The sequence below is a fragment of the Mustela putorius genome, unplaced genomic scaffold (genome assembly GCF_011764305.1).
Source record: "Mustela putorius furo isolate JIRA1106 unplaced genomic scaffold, ASM1176430v1.1 tig00000275_pilon_pilon_pilon, whole genome shotgun sequence".
In the NCBI taxonomy this organism is placed as follows: Eukaryota; Metazoa; Chordata; class Mammalia; order Carnivora; family Mustelidae; genus Mustela; species Mustela putorius.
Window position 1 is genome coordinate 2,168,902 of NW_025421341.1, and position 20,689 is coordinate 2,189,590.

At 39.5% G+C, this 20,689-nt stretch overlaps 1 protein-coding gene across 1 annotated transcript in view; it reads right to left on the reverse strand.

Moving 5' to 3' along the window:
- Window positions 1–20,689, reverse strand: part of DNAH7 (dynein axonemal heavy chain 7) — a 254,346-nt gene that overhangs the window by 35,515 nt on the left and 198,142 nt on the right. Inside the window, 5 exon segments of the mRNA XM_045078496.1 lie at window positions 1,385–1,546; window positions 3,731–3,907; window positions 10,131–10,223; window positions 13,587–13,781; window positions 15,092–15,218. Of these exon segments, the coding sequence (XP_044934431.1) occupies window positions 1,385–1,546; window positions 3,731–3,907; window positions 10,131–10,223; window positions 13,587–13,781; window positions 15,092–15,218 (754 nt within the window).

A 20,689-nucleotide genomic window follows, 5' to 3' on the forward strand; every position in this document is an offset into this window, starting at 1 on the left:
ATTAGAACACATCACTCTTGGCTGTAGTTTCCTTAGGGGATATTCAGGTCTGCGCTAGGGAGGATGGCAGAATACGCACTTAGCACTGTCTTGAAGGCTGCATAGGCAAGGAGTGATCACCACAGGCCCTTTCTCCTCTTCCGGGCCAGTCCCACGCCCTATTTCTACTTCCCCCAATTGTCCACGTCACCAGTATCTCTCTCTCTCTCTCTCTTTTTTTTAAAATTTCAATTCTTTATCAGTAAAGCACTTCTTGAACACTCATGTGGTAAAGGAACGAGGGTGAATTAGGATGCAAAGGTGCCCACTTTCTTAGTTACCATAGTGGAGAGCGAGGGCACAGGGTTTCTCTCCTACAAGATGCCCGATGGCCGGTGACTTAAACAACACGACTCATGGGAATTTGGGGCTAAGTGTGCCATCCGTTAGGATGGAGAGCTCTTCTCTCCTATATGCCTCTCCGGTGGGTATCTGTGACACAGTTCAACAGGTCATGAGAATGGCCTAGAGAGGGGGGAGCCATGAGGAAATAGCACAAATATAAAACCTTTGACGTGACACCTGAAGGGTGGGAAGATGTCTGTAAGGCAAATAATAGGATCATTTTTCAGACAGAAATAGCGTTATGATGACCTATATTCTTTTTCTTTCTGATTTATTTATTTGTGAGAGAGGGAGTGGGAGAGAGAGTGAGCAGGGGAAGGGGCAGAGTGAGAGGGAGAGAGACTCTCAAGCAGACTCCCTGCTGAGTGTGGAGCACAACGTGGGGCTCTACCTCACAACCCTGAGGTCATGACCTGAGCCCAAACCAAGAGTCAGATGCTTGCTTAGCCAACTGAGCCACCCAGGCACCCCATGATGGCCTATATTCTTGGAAAAGTGTGCTATACCAATGAAAACGAAAGAAGTCCAAAATGGTGAGAGCACAGGAGTCATAGAAGATGGTAGCAAAGGTCAACAGGAAGCGTGCTGTCAGCCACGATGAGGCTTTCCACTTTGCCTTGTGTGCAAAGGAAAAGTTTTAAGCAGTGAAGCAATACTCATTACTCATTCAGGAAATAGTTGCAGATTGTCTGTGTGGGCCAGGCACGATTGAAGGTGCTGGAGATAGAACAGAGAACAAAACAACACCACTGCCCCAGCTCCTCTGTATCGCCAGCTCACTGCAGGAGTCCTTGTCCCTGTTGAGAGGGACTGGACAAGGGCTGACTGCGTGATTTCCCCTGGTGCTCTACCCCCCATGTGAGCCCATCTGTCCTGTAATCCAGCCATGCCACCAGCCTGCAACCCTCCAAACCAGAGGACGGGCATGGAGTTGGATGGCGTGCACATCACTGGTTATGAGGGGGAATAAAATCTAATAAAAATAAACTTGCATTTTTACCTCACAAACTTTCTCGAGGGTTGGCATCCAAGAGGTGGCAAGGTGACAATTCTGAAGAACAACCCATGTTCCTTCTTTGATAGCTTTTTCTACCATCCTCATAGCTATGGGCCCTTGGCCTTGACCAAGAGATAGAGAGCTAAGTTTTGATCCCCCGTATCCCTGTGTACAAGAATAGTAAAGATGTTATTTGACAACACATTTTTAAAGAAGAAGCACTATTATTTTTATAAGAAATGTTAACATTAAGTATACTAAAATTTAATTATGCACATCCCTCAAAGGTCTAAACATGCAGCTCTACAACATTCGTACTGATTAAGAAACTTATAAATACTCAGATCAAAAGTAAGTCAGTTCATGTTGGCAACAGTCATGGTGATAACTGGAAAAGTCTGTAGGGTCTTTGATTGTGGAGATAGGGAGAAGCAAAAAAAATTAAGAGCACTTTAAACATGAGGAAACATGAGATGAAAGGACCTGTCTGTCATTCAGCTTTTCTCCTAAAATCCAGAGCCCAGAAGGAGACTATGAACAGATAGATGAACTTGTCCTGTTTCCTCCGGATCTTTGAATAATAATATTTTAATTAATTTGGCTATTGCATAAAGTTCAGATAAAAAAATAACTCCTAATTCCCATTCAAAAGTTTTTTTACAGGAATTCTGTGGGAATGTTTGCCTGGAATGCATTTCTGCCATAGTCTGAGTCACCTGCGGCCTGTGGAAACCGTGGCTGTGACTCCCTGAGCTCTTCTATTCTAGCGCCATCATCCTCAAAATGCCTCTTTGGAAGAGGCCTTGAATTATGGCAGCAGTGCTAGAGGAGGGTCTCAGGCTCTCTGAACATCCACAGCTCATCAACACTAGCAGGTAGAAGCATCAGAAAACAAAACAGAGCCAGATACTACTGTTTCTGGAAAAAGGGGGGGTGGCAGGTGAAGAAGATGCACGGAGCCGTCCTACGCTGGGGCCGGAGGGTAATCACGCTGTGTGATGTGGAAAGGAAAATGGAGAGGAGCTAGGAAGATCTCGAAGGATCGAAAAGGTCATGTTGATGTGGAGAGGGTGAATCCCACCTAAAATGAATTCAAGCTTCCGCACCACCACCACTCTGGTCCTTCCCATGCTTGCTCTTCCTGACCTTTTAGCAGCAGCTCCTGAACTAATACCCTGCTTCCACTTCGCGCCACTCAAATAAATTCTCCTCACTCCAGCTAGGATGAGCTTTATAAACTATCGGTCAGAGCACTCACTTTGTTGCTTAAAACCCTACCCCATAATCCCATCGTATTCGAGGCCCTCAGTGTAGCCTGTGAAGGCCCTACCTGACATGGCCCCCTGGTATACGGTCTCAGCCCCCCACTCCTATAGCCGTGTCAGCCACAGTCCAGCCCGTCTTCAACCAGCGGGAAGTGCCGTGTTCCACTATCACTCCCCAAGTATCTGAGAATTATACCCAATGAAAAAAGCACAGAGTATTACAATAAATTGGCCTAATAAAGGGTATTTTAACCACTTAGCTCTGTAGTCTTAAAGAAGCCACTTGACCTCTCCATGCTTTAGTGTCCCTCTCTATAAAATGGAGTTGCCATTACTGACCTCAAAGGACTGCTTTAAGAATTAAAAGACAGATGTGCCTAACAAGGTCTAGCAAAACTAACAGTATATATAAAGAACAATCAAAGCAGCGGTGATGCTTTCAGAAATGTCAGTACTACTTCCCATAAAATGTTACTTTGGTTAGACCAAAAGGGGGAAAAAATCAACTAAAAAATGTCCAGTCACCTGTTTATGAAGATTTTCTTATTCTAGGATGAATGATGTAAGAAAACTTACAGTAAATTCATTTGAATAATTTTTAAAGCCTTGATATATAAGTATTAGAATGTATTCTAACCTGTAATATATGATTGTCCTGAAGAGTCAAGAAAGTTCCTCTTTAGAGACTGGGAGAAGGGGTAGGATCAGAGAAGGTTATCCCCAGGGTCACTGTTCAGACTTAAATTTATTAAATCAATCCAAGCTCTTGCCCTGATGCCACAATGTCACAAAGTTCCTCTATCTCCCCAAAATAAAAGTGAGTGCCCCCCCCAGGCCAAGTTCTAGTTTTCATAATTTGAACAGAGAAAATTATTTTAATGTCAGTGCTGCCATCTAAATATCATTTTCTTGAAACTCTGTCAACTTCTGGACCCCCGAGTTTTTCAAGATCTAAGTGAGTGAACAATTTTTACCTTTCCCTCCCCCCACTTAGGATAAGCAAGTTTGGTTTTTAAAAAATTCACCTGGAAAATACTTTACTTATTCGCTTTTATATGAGAGAGGCTCATCTATTTTAAGGTACCTGGTCGTCGGCAAATTTTAGAAGGGCAGCCATGGGGTCTGCTCCAGGAGAGAGCACAAAAATCAGTGGTGAACAGCAGTTACTATCTCCAAATGCCTTGGACAAATCAAAGGGGGGTGGTTCAATGAATGTGCGCCCCAATCTGTTGATTATAAATTCTTGCAGCATTGGGATAACCTAGAGAGGGACGAGAATATATTTGAAAGAATAGTCAAAACTGTTTACAAATTTAAAAGTTTAGATTCACAATGGAATACTATGCAGCCATCAAAAGAAATGAAATCTTGCCATTTGCAACAACATGGATGGAACTAGAGCGTATCATGCTTAGCGAAATAAGTCAAGCAGAGAAAGACAACTATCATATGATCTCCCTGATATGAGGAAGTGGTGATGCAACATGGGGGCTTAAGTGGGTACGAGAAGAATAAATGAAAGAAAATGGGATTGGGAGGGAGACAAACCATAAGTGACTCTTAATCTCACAAAACAAACTGAGGGTTGCTGGGGGGAGGGGGTTTGGGAGAAGGGGGTGGGATTATGGACATTGGGGAGGGTATGTGATTTGGTGAGTGCTGTGAAGTGTGTAAACCTGGTGATTCACAGACCTGTACCCCTGGGGATAAAATATATGTTTATAAAAAATAAAAAATTAAAAAAAAAAAAAAGTTTAGATTCAAAGATATTTTAAAACAAAGGACTACATTAGCTTAGTTATTTGTTAATGTTAGCAGAGGGTCAAAGACATCACTTACATAAATGTCTTTTAGATAGGAAAAAAGGACAAAATTATTTAATAATAAGAGAGGAGTAGTTAGTGACACAGAATTCAAAGGCATTCTTCTTCCCTTCAGTGAGTGTTCAGCACATAGTGGATGAAGAAAACAAGAAGCCTTAACTCTTTACTTAAGTTTAAAATACTATGTTCTAAAAGACCGCAAGTCATAAGTAGAAATTTGAGAGTGAGTTTATGTAGTACTATACCGTCAAGAAAGAATTGAAATAGCTCGGAAAAGAAACAAAAAGAAGGCAAAAAGAAAGGTACTCCGAAAAAGAAACAACTTATACTCCTGAGAAATACCTAAAAGTGTACGGTGGGAAGCTCCTGACACCACACCGGTGTGCTTTCCGCGATCATGTGTGAGGATGAGGAGAACTCCGTGGCGTGGGAGCCCCTCCCGAGTATTCATTGTGAAAATGGAATTTTGTTCATCAATGTGGCTGACGTGGAGCCTCCAATACCCCCTTCCCTCTTTCTCTCTCTCTTTTTAAAGGATTTATTTAAGAGAAATAGAGAAAGAACAAGAGAGAGAGAGAGCAGGGGCAGAGGGAGAGTTTCAAGCAGATGTCCCACTGAATGTGGAGCCCGATGTAGGGCTTGATCTCACCATCCCGAGATCATGACTGGAGCTGCAACCCAGGGTCTGATGCCTGACCAACTGATGCCTGACCAGGTGCCCCTTTTCTTCCCTCTTTCTAATGAAGGTTCTACACCTTTTCTCTCTGGACAATGGCTCCAAGGTAATCATGACTCAGATGTGAGCCAGACAAGCAAGATAGACAGGTTTAACAGACCAGCATCCCTATGTCTAGCTTAATAGATTATGTAGACAACATATCCCGGGAAGAGGAGTGATGGACTGGCAGGAGCCCAAAGAATTTTTCGAATCACTCTAACTGGCTCCCTGCTCTTACCCAAGACGGCCTCATGTATGCGCACAACAGTCCGAATTAGGTCGTCAATCCCACCAGCCGGCACCTCTCCTGAACTTGCAGCAAATTGCAAGAGCAGTTTCCAAACACCAAGTATCTCAAAAAGCTGGTTTCCTCTGGATAAAGTCATGAGTATTTCCAGCCTCTGTGTGTTCTCGCCAACATCTATTCACACAAGGTTTGTGAGCCGAAATCACGGACCCATCACGGTGCCGGAAACAGCGTCAATCTCAATGTGGGTGAGTGTGTGTGACACACTGAGAGACACTGGAGGAGTATCTGGACTAAAATCAGATGTTTAAATCCCTCCCCAGCATTTCCAGGTTCGTTGGAGCACAGAAAATGCACAGAAGAATAACACGTATGTAAGCTCTGTGTCGGCAAGGACCTGCCTCACTCGTGACTCAGAAGTTCTTCGCACACAATAAACACATACGGGACACCGAATGGATAGAAACTCGGGATGCCTCTTTTTGTGAAGGTGAGATTCTAATTATAGAAATTCTCAACAAAAGTCACAGCATAATAATTCGCCTGTACCAACCAAAAGTTTCATTTCTACGTAAGTTATTTCACGTTTCAGATATTTTGAATGCACAGATGTCAAGCTTATTGCAGAAAACTAAAAATATCCCTTCTATCCAGGGCTTTGTCCTTGCCTTTCTCCTTTTCCCCCATAGCTGGTCTATTTTCATTATATTAAAAAACAACAGCAATTACCAAAAGGAAAGGAAACTCTTTTTTTTTCCCCCCCCCACCATCTCTTCCCAAGGCTGACTTGGGAACTAGAATTTTACAAACAAAAGCACAAGGCTTTTAAGTGCATGGCTTTCCTTTCAGTAAGCTTGAGTTGTAAGCGTCTCCTCTCTTTTGTGAGTGGTTCAAGCTGCTGTCAGCCACTGTGCACGTGTAGACCTGGCTGGAGGACCAAGTTAGGGGTGCACACGTGGGGGGTACAGGGAGTGAAAACAGATTTCAGTGCTTTGTTTTTAATTTTAACCTGAGCAAGACTTACTTGCTCCCAAGACCAAACTGTAACTCCTAAGGTAAATGAAGCTGTGCTTCTAATCAGTTTGCGAGGCAATAGAATTGGGTTTGCTTCTGCAATCTGATTATGCTGGCATTAGGCCTGTAAAATGAAATCTGTCAGTAACAAAAATTACAGACCAATTTAAGCAGGCATCTTCCCAAAGGCAGGAAAGAAGTTGGTGGGCTTCCATTTATGGTTTTCTGTGTATTGCAAATTCCTGGAGGATTTATCTGAGGTCAGAGAAACATATTCCCTTATATTTGACAAGTTTCTTATTGAAAGCTGATTAATTGGCTTTCTGTTGATCGTTCAGAAGGAGAGAATGGTAGCCAGAAAACTCTCCATTTTGTAAATGGGCCCAAAACACTACACACCACAGTATTTATTCCCCTGTTATGTTTCTTTTATCCATAAAGCACTATAAAATACTAAATTCTATACAAAAGTGTGAGCCCATCTCATTTTTCCTTGTGGTGATTTACAGAGCATCTTTTATATTTTTCCCAACTAGAGCACTGGTGAACCTGGGGTGTAGCTTCTTCCCACTGGGTGGAATTTGTTTTGAGGACAGAGCAGGGAAAGGGAGCAAAAAACCTGTGCTGCTAAATAATTGCTACTGAGAACTAGAGATGGAGGGACTGCTGACCCTGGTGGATAGAGAGAGTATCTCACGACTTAGAGATTGCCAAGAAATGAAAATCTACAGAGCAGAAGCCCAAACAGTGGCCTCCGAGAGCATCGCTCCTTTCTCCAGCACGCTAATGCCATGTTACTTCAGAAAACCATTCTTTTAAAAGTATAGTAGCCCCTATATTCCTTTTAAATAAACACAGATTCCAAAACCCACAATTGCCCACTAGAACTCGGAGTGCCCAGGGACAGCAAGATTGACAAGTCTGAGATTGCCAGTAACAGAAGAGCATACTAAGAATTCTTTCTCTTGTAAGGATTCTAGGTGTGATCGCATAGCTAACGGTCATTAATTCCCCGGGTTAATTTGATTTATGCTCTAGTAGCAAACGTTTCCAGATCTCGGTGACTTAATGCAACAAAAAGTTTCCTTCTCTTCCCTGCAAAGTCCTGTGCATGTGCGGGCGACACTCGCTCGCTGGGCCGGCTCCGGTCCTGGCCTGCTGACGGCACTGAAATATCAAATGTGAATCCACGATGCTGATGGCGGGGGGAGTGCCCGGGAGAGTCTCAGGCTGGAGGTTTATTGTTCCTGCCCTGACACTTCTCACGTTTTATGGCCAGAGCCCTTCACCTCGTGTGCGCAAGGGAGGGAACTGGGAATGTCAGTGAATAGCATTAATGTCTACACTTACCCACCTACCCCAGGAAAACTCCAAAGGAGATATGGAAACACACAGGGCAAAGTTATAAAACGGGGGGCCAAAGTATTGGACAGAGTAGCTATGTAAAGTATAAAATTCTACGTTTCACCTAAGTTGATTTAAAAACAAAATACTGGGGTGCCTGGATGGCTCAGTTGGTTAAGGGTCTGTTTTCAGCTCAGGTCATGATCTCAGGGTCCTGGGATCAAGTCCCACATCAGGCTCGCTGCTCAGCGGGGAGTCCGCTTCCTGCTCTGCTTCTGCCTGTCGCCCTCCTCCTGCTGATGCGTGTATGCACGCGCGCTCTCTCAACTACATAAAATCTTTAAGAGAAAGTTAGTAGAAATAAAAACCAAATAAAACGAAAAACATACAAACAAAACTGCCCCAGCGTGACTATCTAATTCCTCATCTCCTTCAAATACACTCTAAAAAGAGAATGAACAGGGAAAGTAATATTTGATCTTTTAGCTCAGCGTATTTTCAGATTACAACGCCAACTTTTTTAACTGGGGAAAAGATATTTATAGATGAAGGCTGCAATAAACAACATAAAACATGAACAGAAACTTCTTTGTTTTTTTCAGATAATGAGTGGAGAAGTTGGTGGTACATGCAGAGCTGTCTTAGTGGAATGGGCTATAGAGCTTAGGAAACAAAGTAAAAGCCTTTGAAAATTTTAACAAAGGGTTTTATATGAGGAAGCTGTATTAGGCAAGAGTGTGAAATATTTCATATTCTTCCATATTTAATATTTGCAGGGAAAACTTCTGAGGATTAATACTAAAGTTTCAGTGGCAATTCGTTTTTGAAAGGGCTACCACGGCAGAGAATGTTTCATTAGTTTAATTACGATTCCTAACCAATTGTGACTACTTCCAACACCTAAGAGCCGGGCAGTGTTATGACTGTCTTTCTTTCTTTCTTTTTAAGACTTTATTTATTTAATTGTCAGAGAGAGAGAGAGAGAGAGCGCGCGCACAAGCAAGGGGAGCGGCAGACAAAGGGAGAAGCAGGCTCCCCAGCTGAGCAAGGAGCCCGATGTGGGACTCGATCGCGGAGCTGAAGGCAGATGCTCAACCGACTAAGCCTCGCAAGCGTCCCAGCATTATGACTTTCATAGGCCCCAGGCACCTTGTACGTCCGTTTCCCCATGAAAAAATATCAAAAATTATATTTTGCCGTTGTTTTGGTATAATTACAAGCTTAATACAGGCTGGATTACATTTTCCGTTTTTAAACAGAATTAAAACATTTTCTTTAACACCTAGAAGTATCATGGGCTTTAGGCACGATGCCTCATGGATACTTGGGCTCTGGCGAAGAACCCAGTGACCGGCCAGGCCAGAACTGCATGTGTTCGCTGAGTCGACCGCGGCTGACAGAGGAAACAGTGCCTCTGCCCCACCTGTCACTGACGCATGTAAAAACTTTAAAAAAATAAATTGCTTTCACCACCTAAGTTCTGGTTTTTTGTTGGTAGGATGGAATTACTGCCTTACATTCCCTAACAACTCCCAGTTGTGAACTGGTGGCTCAGTAGGTTAACCCTTTGTTAAGTTTTGATATCATTTTGTATTACTTTTACTTGAGTCGTAACAGAGGACAATTAGGATATTTTTTCAATTTTTTCTCAACATACCTAATATGTACATTTTTTCAGAGTTTATGGATATCTCTGTGGATGTCTTTATACTTAGATGAATAGTTTGTTTGTTTGTTTTAATAGAGTAAATAATGCAGATGAGACCCTCCCTGAGCACTGAACTTTGCTGACATGACAGGTTAGCCGATGCATTGGTTATTCATCATTTAAAGAAATTAAAAGGAACAGTATTGATATTTTCCTTTGTAGTCAGCAGTGATGAATGTCTTAAAGATGATATTCTACTAGCTTTCCACAGGCCAACAAAGAGCTCCATATAAAGACAGCATTTGAAAAGGCAAAAATTCTTCTCTATCTGCTTGGTGCGAACACCAACACCGCTGACCAATGTCATCAAACGAATGAGGATAAGAATGAGATTATAGCATGTAAGAGAAGTGGATTGTAAGCAATTGGGGAAGCATAAATTAAAGGAAGAATCATAAAATACATCAAACTATAAAATGCAGTCTCCTCTGTTATTAACTTAGTGTGGCTTTAATGATGTGCAAACTTCTTGAAAAATGACAGCATCGAAGGAAACGGGGTTAGCTCCCCCCACCCCCACCCCCGCCAAGGCTCCTCCCCCTCCCCTGTGAGTGTTACAGAAGCAAATGCAAGCTGGCGGGACTGGAAGGGCCTGCTGGGGACTGGAGTCACCGCGGCCGGCTTGCTTACCTTGTCTGGCCTCAAGCAACGAATGATAAGCATCCTTTGAAACTCATTTACTTTCTCTTCCCAATTTTCAGGAAAAACTTCATGATGTGGTTCCTAAAATTGCAATAGACATAATTCAATGTTATTTTAGAGATTCTTTCTTTTTTTTTTTTTAAGATTTTATTTATTTATTTGACGGACAGAGATTACAAGTAGGCAGAGAGGCAGGCAGAGAGAGAGGGGGAAGCAGGCTCCCGAGAGCCCAATGTGGGGCTCCATCCTAGGACCCTGAGATCATGACCTGAGCTGAAGGCAGAGGCTTTAACCCACTGAGCCACCCAGGTGTCCCTAGAGATTATTTCTAAAGAGAATAGTATTTTGACTTAGAAACTGATTTTTAGGGAAAGCATATCATGACTAAGTGAAATCACGAATACTAATGTAAATTTTATTAGGCTGGGGTAAAGTTATGAAATAAGGGATGAAAAGAAAATTTAAAGCACCACAAAGGAATCAAAATGAGGACATGAATTAAGCAGGCTAATGTCAATATGAATACTAATCATTAGACAAATGAATCCTGTTACTAAAAAATGTGCATACAGAGTTTTCCCATTATTTCTCCAAAGGCATTTTAAAACCTACCAACTACTGTCATCATCTATTTATAAAAATAAATATTTATTACAAAAGAAGAAAGGCATTATACTTAAGTTTATTGTGATATTTCCTGTTTGAACAATGTTTTGGTGTCTTTTTTAAAAATAAAGGTATATTTGAAACTATATATAATAAAGAAGACAAAGAGAGAGAGTTATTAAAAATACACAAGAAGAAAGGCATTAAGATCCCAAGAGGAGTAAGTTCAAAAAAATCAAAGGGGGAGATATTTATAAAAATTTTAAAACTCTAGGGAAGGCTATGTGATATCTTATATTAGAAATCTTCATGCCTCAGCATAGTCAATAAAATTTCTATTTCAAATTAGAATGAAGGACTCACAAAAACACATCCATCCCTAGGAAATATGTTTTTATTACTAATAGAGATTCAAATGAGATTCAGTCCAAAATATTTGCATTTATGTACAGATACAATCTCACTGTTGTGTATAATACAAGTTGGTAAACAAATAAAAAATACTCTCTGCAAATCTTGCACTTTCTTTCTCTTTCCCACCTTCCCTAAAGAGAGCTCTTGCATATTACACCCAGGAAAGCTGAATGTTAAGAGAGTAGAAATAAAGGGGTAGAAAAAAGTAATTATGAATTGGCAAAATACTCACCCTCGTGCTTAAAAAAAAAAAAAAAAAAAAAAAAAAAAGTGACGGAAGGCAACAATTTCTGTGCGTGCCAGAAGGGACACTGTTTTGTGGCTTGTGTTGACTATCATAGTCTCCAATTCTCAAGATAGGGTCCCATGAAAAGTTGTTTAAGAGCTATTAGCTTTTCCCTCTGAAAGGGAGGTGGAAATTTTTTCTGTCCAAGTTTCTAGCTAGAGCACAAATTAAATTTACTTGAAACAGGTTAACAGGAGGAAAAAACCCTAAAAGTCTTATTACATGTGCATAGAGGCCCAATAATAACACAGAGACCTAAAGAAATGATCAAGGCAGGCAGTTTTTATCCTTTCTAGACAAAGAAACCATTGATCTGTGAGGAATCGACAGAAAAAAAAGAAAACTTAACTTTGGGAGTTTCAGTTAGTAAGGAATTCTAAATAGAATTTGGGCTGGGGTAGTAAATTAGTAGAAAGTAACAAGGGTTTTGTTTTGTTTAAAGATTTTATTTATTATTTATTTGAGAGAGAGAGGGCACGAGAGGGGAAGGGTCAGAGGGAGAAGCAGACTCCCCGCTGAGTAGGGAGCTGATGCGGACTCGATCCTGGGAATCCAGGATCATGACCTGAACCGAAGGCAGTGGCTTAACCAGCCGAGCCACCCAGGACCCCCAAGGGTTGTGGATACAGCCTTCTGTGCTCTAAATTTCTGGTCTCCAGTGCTGGAGTTGTCTTTTTACCTGCTGATACAGGGAGGGTACCTTGCACCTGGGAGATTTATTTCCACTCTCCGGGGGAGGGAGGGTCCTCTTGCACAAACTGTCACTTAAGTAACGTTTGTTTAAAATAATCCATATGCCAAAGTGGCACATTTTGGGTAGCCTGCCCTTGGCCCCTGAACCTTATGTCGACAGACAAAAATGTTTATTAACTTACATCCTCATCCTAGCTTATATCTGCGTTTATATCCTGCGTTCAGAAAATCTAAACAAGAGCTCTTCTATAAAAAAAAAAAAAATTTTGTTTTAAAGATTTATTTATTTCAGAGAGAGAGCGCAAGCAGGAGGACCAAAGGGAGAGGGAATCTTGCGTTGAGTGTGGAGCCCGATCCCATGACCCTAAGATCATGACCCGAACTGAAACCAAGAGTCAGACACTCAACTGCACCACCCAGGCACCCTGGTAAAATTTTTTTTTAAGTGATTTTATTTTTCTCAGAGTCCACAGTCTCTCATGGTTTGTCTCCCCCTCCAATTTCCCCCAACTCACTTCTCCTCTCCATCTCCCCATGCCCTCCATGTTCTGAGAAACAAACTGAGGGATGTGGGAGGGGGCGGGTACTAGGAGCGGGTGGGGGCTGTGGAGGACACACTGCCCGGAGCACGGGGTGTGGTGCATAAACAATGCATTTTGGAACACTGAAAAAAAATAAAATGAAATTTCAAAAAAAGATTTTATTTTTAAGTAATCTCTACACCAAACATGGGGTTTGAACTTACAGCCCAGAGATCGAGTCCCATGTTCTACCGAGACAGCCAGGTACCCTCTTTTGTAAAATTTTTAATTTACCTGCTATTATGGTTGTAAAGTCTAAATTGTTAATAAATAAAAACCTGGCATGGAAATTCAAAAAGAATATATCTTTTTAAAGATTTTATTCATTTATTTGACAGACAGAGATCACAAGCAGGCACAGAGGCAGGCAGAGAGAGAGGCGTCCCTCGAAAAGAATATTTTAAGGGCTCTGCATCTCCATACACTTTAAGGATTTGAACACAAGTTCAGAAGAGAACTACCAATTTAGAAGGTGAGGATAAAATAAATCTAAACCTTGACTTCAAGATCTGAACAGTTGTTTAAAGCTTAATTAAAGGGGTGCCTGGGTGGCTCAGTAGGTTAAGCCTCTGCCTTCAGCTCAGGTCATGATCTCAGGGTCCTGGGATTGAGCCCCGCATCGGGCTCTCTGCTCAGCAGGGAGCCTGCTTCCTCCTCTCCCTCTGCCTGCCTCTCTGCCTACTTGTGATCTCTCTCTCTCTCTCTCTGTGTCAAATAAATAAATAAAATCTTTAAAAGAAAATTACTTCCAAACTGTTTAAAGCTTAATTAAATATTGTTTTTATTCAAAGATAAAAATAAATTATTAAGCATTATTTTGTCCATTTAAAAACTTTGGAATAAGCAAAAGAGCTAAAAACATACCAAACTATCATATACTTTTTTCCATCCATCCTTTAAGTGCACAAATTCCCTACGAATATTTTTGAAGGACGGTAAATCATCCAGCCGACATATTTCATCCCATGATTTTTGAGGAAGCCACGTGCAGGGGTTGGCGTGAGGATTGTCCAATCCGATGCCACCAGTCAGCAGAAATCTCCACTCAGCTTTATTAATCTTTGGAAAACAAAGTAGCATGTAGAGTCAGAAATGAATTCATATATATATATATATATATATATATATATATATATATTACATTTAAGCCATTTTAAAAGAACTATTGATTTTCAAGTTTTAGGTAATGTCTTTATGGAATTCTATAACTCCTGGTAGAGCCCCTGAGAACTTCCTCATATGAAACCATTTATCCATTACAACTGGCTTTCGAAATAGGTCTATTCTCGATAGCTACTTTTTGATAATTTTCCTCCAGAATTACTCATCTAAACAGAACAATTCTATTTGAGTAAATGTTTTCTAAAAATGTCTTTTTAGAGTCTTACAGGCTCTAAAAATGTCTTTTTATAGAGTCTTACAGGCTCTAAAAATTGGGAAGACAGAAGGCAGAGGGCAGGGAATCAGCAAACACAGGTGAAGGTGACTGGGAGATCCAGGCTTCTGGTATGAAATGAGTAATTCCCAGGAATAAACGCTACAGCACAGGGAATATAGTCGACGGTGCTGTAACAGCATTATGTGGTGGAGGATGGTACTTACACTTGGCAGTATAGAGTTGATGAGTCACTATGTTGTACACCTGAAACTGCTGTGTGTCACTGTGTGTCAACTATACCCAATAAATATAAAGAGGAATAAGATAAAAATTGGGGGAAGACAGAAAGCATTCAGTCTGCCATATTTGCAATTATTCTCCGTAAAACATAATGAGGTATTGCTATGAAACTTGTGCAAGAAATGCAAGAATAAAGCCTTTATTCCTTCAGGATTCAACTGATACATCACCAAATCCAATGAATAAATCTTATACACCTAAGTAAATAAAATAGTAAATTTTGTCACTATTTTCAATACCTCTTTCATTCTTAAGGCATTTCTTATATTTTAAATGAATAGATTTGAAATAGAACAAAAATTTGTGAAAGGTATGGTTAAACCCAAATGGTTGGATTAAACTAGCTTGCACAAGTTCTTAAAAACATTGCCATTTACGTGATTACTTGGGGTAAATGTATCAACATAGTTAGTAAATTTATAAGCATACTTAAATGAGATTCTAATAGAGAGTAATTTATTTTCAATTAAAGCACACACAAATTTTAAAATGTCATAGTGCACTCTGCTTTAATTACTTTTTCACCTCTGAAATTCAGTCTAGCTGTGATGTCTTTCCTTAACTATAATTCTTGTTTAACTATTTGCAACCCCTTTTTATGTATGTATAGACATACACACACATACCCATACAAATTAGTAAATTAATGAATCAGTGTTAGTCTTTTTCTACAAATTATAACAGTACTGACCTCACGTTCATGTAGTAGCAGGTTAGCAGTTAGACAAAAGGAAAAGAGTAGCTTATCCTTTTCAAAGAGCGACCGGCAGACATTGACATACAGGGAGTAAGTAAAGTGATCCTTGAGAATCTGAAGCCTACAAGACAACAGAAGGACAAGTGAATAAACAAAAATGCATTATACCTTAAAAAAATGCTCTCAAGGAAACACAGTATAAATCATTTACATGTATATTCCTCTAATAAGCTTTCTGGTCAATTACCTCCAAAACAATCAATGGTCGTCATTAACAGGATGTACCAATTTGAAAGCTACACAATGTAGAAACACTTCAGTAGAACTGCATTTTACTGTTGATTGATTTAAAAAAAAAAAACAAACTTAGTCTTTCTTTTGGAAAAAAAGTCAATGCATAGTACATTGATCTAATACATTTAAAGATTTGTGGACTATTTTTAACTCTAAAGCATTTCTTGGGGTAAAATTTGATTTTTTTTATTCTGTAGATACTTCCAAAGTTCTATATTATATATTAAATTCACAGATTAAAATTGATAGCTTTTTAATTAAATTAACATTTCGTAGTATGTTACTCTGCTCATAAATCCATAAAAGCTGGAGAAATCACAAAACTTGATAAGCTACATTTTTATTTACCACATAGATGGAACATGGAAATATGACTAATCATATGTGCAACTAACAACTTCCTTGTAAGTGCTAACATGTGTTCTCTGTATTCATAGCAATTCTTTACATGAATATAACAGTTTAAGAATTTTCACTTAATTATCTCATAGGGGAAAATAAACCCATCTTTGAAAGAAAAATTTCAAAAATATTTTTTATTAAATAGGTTATAATAGTTATAATAGAAATAAACAGAATAAATAGTTGACTGAGAACCTTTGCAGAGAGCTAATGATTGACAATGGCCCAAACTACGCAGATCAACTTACCTGAAGGGAAAATTAGTATAGTTTTTTGGTTAAACAAAATTTTATCAGTGTTTCTTAATGTGTCTAAAAAGAATAATCTACTAGTACCACCATATCTTGGCTATTTTCAGAATGACATCCTAGGCTACCAAGCATTTCAGCTCAATTTTTCTCCTGACTTGCATGTTTCTTTAATTATTTTGTCCCTTGCCAGCATTCTCATAATGAATATTACAACAAATTGATGTATTTTATTTCTAGTTGAGAACTCTGAAAAAGGACTTGGTAGAGAGGGCTTTGAAACTAGTTGCTGAAATATAGTTGAATTCTCTGAAGATTTAAAATAATCATACAATTCCTGTCCCCATTTTTATGTTGATCATGGTCGTTTCACACTTGGTATTTAGTTTGTCTCATCTGTAACAGTACAATTAATACAGGGTAATGCAGATTTGGTCTTTCTAGAATAAAATAAAAATGTCTGCATTTTAAAACAAATTTCCTAAAAAAAAAAAAATTTCCTCTTATGGATAGGAATATTGAAGGGGAAATTATAAGGGTCACTCATATTAGAAATTCAAGTTCAGTCTCAGTGATAAAAATGCAGATTAAAATTCAATATTTTAATAATTGAATTCTAGTGAAAAAGAGGATAGAATGACAATTTTCAATGTTGATGTGTGTTAGGGGGATATAAGATCATTTGCCTTCCTCCAATGGAGTTGTATATTTGAATAATCATTCAGGAGTCTGAAAGAGGTAAACACCTTTGTTCTAATTTTGGGATCCTAGCCTAAGAAATAATGAACAATGTGGATTACTTGAGAGTCTTAAAATATGAAAATCATGGCACATTCACAAAATGGTATATTGTGCAACTATTAAAAGTTATGTTTCGGGGCGCCCGGATGGCTCAGTTGTTAAGCCTCTGCCTTCAGCTCAGGTCATGATCCCAGGGTCCTGGGATGGAGCTCCGCTTCGGGTCACCTGCTCGGCGGGAAGCCTGCTTCTCCCTCTCCCACTCCCCCTGCTTGTGTTCTCTCTCTCACTGTGTCTCTCTCTCTCTCTCTCTGTGTCAAATAAATAAATAAAATCTTTAAAAAAAAAAAAAAAGTTATGTTTCAGAAGAGTACTTAGTAACACGGGAAAAATGATCTTGATAGAAGTGGAAGGAAAAGAAAAAAAACACTCAAAGTGTATGTATACACTTATATTGTTTACTGAGAGAGATTTCTCTTTGGTCCCTGTAAAAAAACTATATCCTCATTAGATTTTTGTTTCTGTACTTCAATGGAGGGTTGTTTTTTTTTTTTTTTTTTTTTTTTGCTATATTAAAAATTTGATAAAAACCAGATGATCCAAATTACTATAGCTATTTCACAGTATATAGCTATATGTCACAGTCATATATATACATATATATAACAGTCATAATGTATGTTTGGTGTAATAGTTAAGTAAGAATTATTATGAATAATAACCATCAGAAGGCAAGCAAAAATAAAATATGTTTTAGTTGCTGAGTAGAAAGAAATAAGAAATAATTTTACTAGTTGTTACAAGTTGATACCCTGAAACACCATCGATTTATCCTACCTACCCCCTTCCCTTGGTAACCAGCATTTTACTGTTTGTTGTTGTTTTTAGGTTTTACAGACATGAACTTTGTTTTGATTCCACATATAAGTGATATCCACAGTACCTTTCTCTGACTTATCTTGGTTAGCATGATGTGCCCAAGGTCAATGCATGTCACAAATGCAGAACATGTGCACGTAGAGCAATGAAAATGGACCCCTATTTCATACCACTCATAAAAATGGACTCAAAATGGGTCTAAGATGAAAACTGAAGACCTTATACCATAAAGCTCCTAGAAGAAAACGTAGGGAAGAAACCTATCAACATCGATTTCACCAGTGATTTTCTTGGACATGACACCAAAAGCACAAAACAAAAGCAAAAATCAACAAATGGGACTAATTCAAACCCAAAAGCTTCTGCATGTAGAAACAACTAAGAAAACAAAATAGCAACAAGAAATAAATCCATGCTTACACAGCCAATTCTTCTATGGCAAAGGAGGCAAAAATATTCAATGGGAGGAAAAGACAGTCTTTTCACAAATGACGTTGGAAAAATGAGAGCAGCATGTGGAAGAATGAAACTGGGCTATTTTCTGGTACCATATACAAAAATAAACTCAAAATGGATTAAATATCTAAATGTAAGACTTGAAACCATAAAACTCCTAGAAGAAAACAGGTGGTAGTTTCCCTTCATATTGGCTTTAGCAACATTTTCTAGATACGTCTCCTTGGGCAAGAGGGAAAAAAAGCAAAAAGAAACTATTGGGACTATACAAATAAAAAGCTTTTGCACAGTGAAGAAAACCATCGACAAAACAAAAAGGCAACTACTGAATGGGAGAAGATATTCACAAATGATATATCTGAGAAGGGATTAATATCCAAAATATATAAACAACTTATAAAACTCAAAACCAAAACCCTAAATATTCTGATTAAAAATAGGCAGAGGATCTGAGTGACATTTTTCCAAAGACATACAGAGTCAAACAGACACATGAAAATATGCACAACATCACTAATCACCCAGGAAATGCAAATCAAAACCACAACGAGGTACCAGCTGACACCTCTCAGAATCACTAGAATCAAAAGGACAAGAAGTGTTGGTGAGGATGTGGACAAAAGGAACCCTTGTGCACTGTTGGTGGGAATTTAAATTGGTACAGCCACTATGGAAAACAGTATGGAGGTTCCTCAAAAAACTTTAAAACAAAAATACCATATGATTCAGTAATTTCACTATTGGGTATTTACCCAGAAAATGAAAACACTAATTTGGAAAGATACATGCACCCTTATATTTATCGCTGCATTACTTACCACGGCCAAGGTACAGTAGCCACCCAGGTGCCTGTCAGTAGATGAATGGATAAAGAAAATGTATATAAATGTACATAAATACACAATGGGATATTCCTCAGTCACAGAAAAGAATGAGATTTGCCATTTGTGACAACATGGATGATCTAGAGAATAGAATCCTAAGTGACATAGGTCGGACAAAGACAAATACCCTATGATTTCACTCCTATGTGGAATCTAAAAAACAAAACAAACAAACAAAAAGCAGAAACAGACCCATAAGTACAGAGAACTGATGGTTGCCAGGGAGGAGTGTGTTGAGGGGCTGGGCACAGTGCGTGAAGCGGGGTGGGAGGTGTTGGCCTCCAGTTACCGAATGAAGTCACGAGAATAAAAGGTACAGCATAGGGACTAAGTCAATGACATTGCAATAGTGTTGTATGGTGACAGGCAGGAGCTACCCTTGTGGGGAGCAAAGCATAACATATGGTCTTGTCCAGTCACTATGCTGTGCACTTGAAACTAAAAGAATATTGTGTGTCAACTGTACTTCAAAATAAGCAACACACACACACACACATGCCCCACATACACACAACACAGAAACAACAACAACAAAAAAACCCAAAGGAAACAACAAAAAAATGAAAGGGCAGCCATGGGAGAAATTTTTTGCAGACCAAATATCAAATAGGTAATATCCAAAATATACAAGGAACTAACAACTGAATAACAAAAAAATCTGATTACAAAATGGGCCGAAGACCTAAACAGACATTTTTCTAAAGAGGACATTAAAATAGGGTGCCTAGGTAGCTCAATTGGTTGAACGGCTGCCTTCAGCTCAGGTCATGATCTCAGGGTCTCGGGATCGAGTCCTGCATTGGGCTCTCTGCTCAGTGGAGAGTCTGCTTCTCCCTCTCTCTCTGCCTGTTGCTCTGCCTCCTTGTGCTATCTCTCTGTCACATAAATAAATAAAATCTTTAAATTAAAAGAAAGAGGACATCAAAATAGGCAATAGGGCTCATGAGAAGATGCTCAGCATCACTAATTTTCAGGGAAATGCAGATCGAAACATGATGAGCGATTACCTCACACCTGATAGAACTGCCGTCATTAGGAAAACAAGAGATCACAGGTGCTGGCCAGGATGGGGTGCAGCGGAACCTCCTCCACAAACCATGTGTGTTTTTCCTGTGGCTAAAGCCAGTTTGCTAGCGCAGATGGTCACTTCAGTTAGCAGATAAATTTGGGCTGAGATTTCTACCTTCATGATCTGTTAGTGGATTTCCTGTGATACGCAACACATTCTGGTTTAATGTTTACTGAATAACCAACCTGTTTTCTTTCTCTACTACCTTCGTGGAGAAAACTGGGTTGAGAAAATATTTTGCTTCGGTACTTTCCCGACAACATACTAGCACAGTGGCAGCGAATAAACCACGGCCCATACAAAAGAACATGAAGTCGCGAATGCAATGCTGAGCATAAGCATCCAGACACCCCGGAGCACAGACTGGTTCCATTCACACGATGTTCTAGAACAGGACAAGCTAATCCACGGTGTTGGAAGTCAGGACAGTCTTCAGCTTGGTGGAAGCGGCTGGGTTAGTCTCTAGAAGGGGACACAAAGTGGGGTTTCTGGGCTGTCGATAACGTTCTGGGTCTTGATCTGGGCCCTAATTACACAGGTGTCTTCAATGATGAAAGTTCATTGAGCAATACTCTGATTTCTGCATGCTTCTGGGTGTAGACTGATAATTTCATTGAAAATT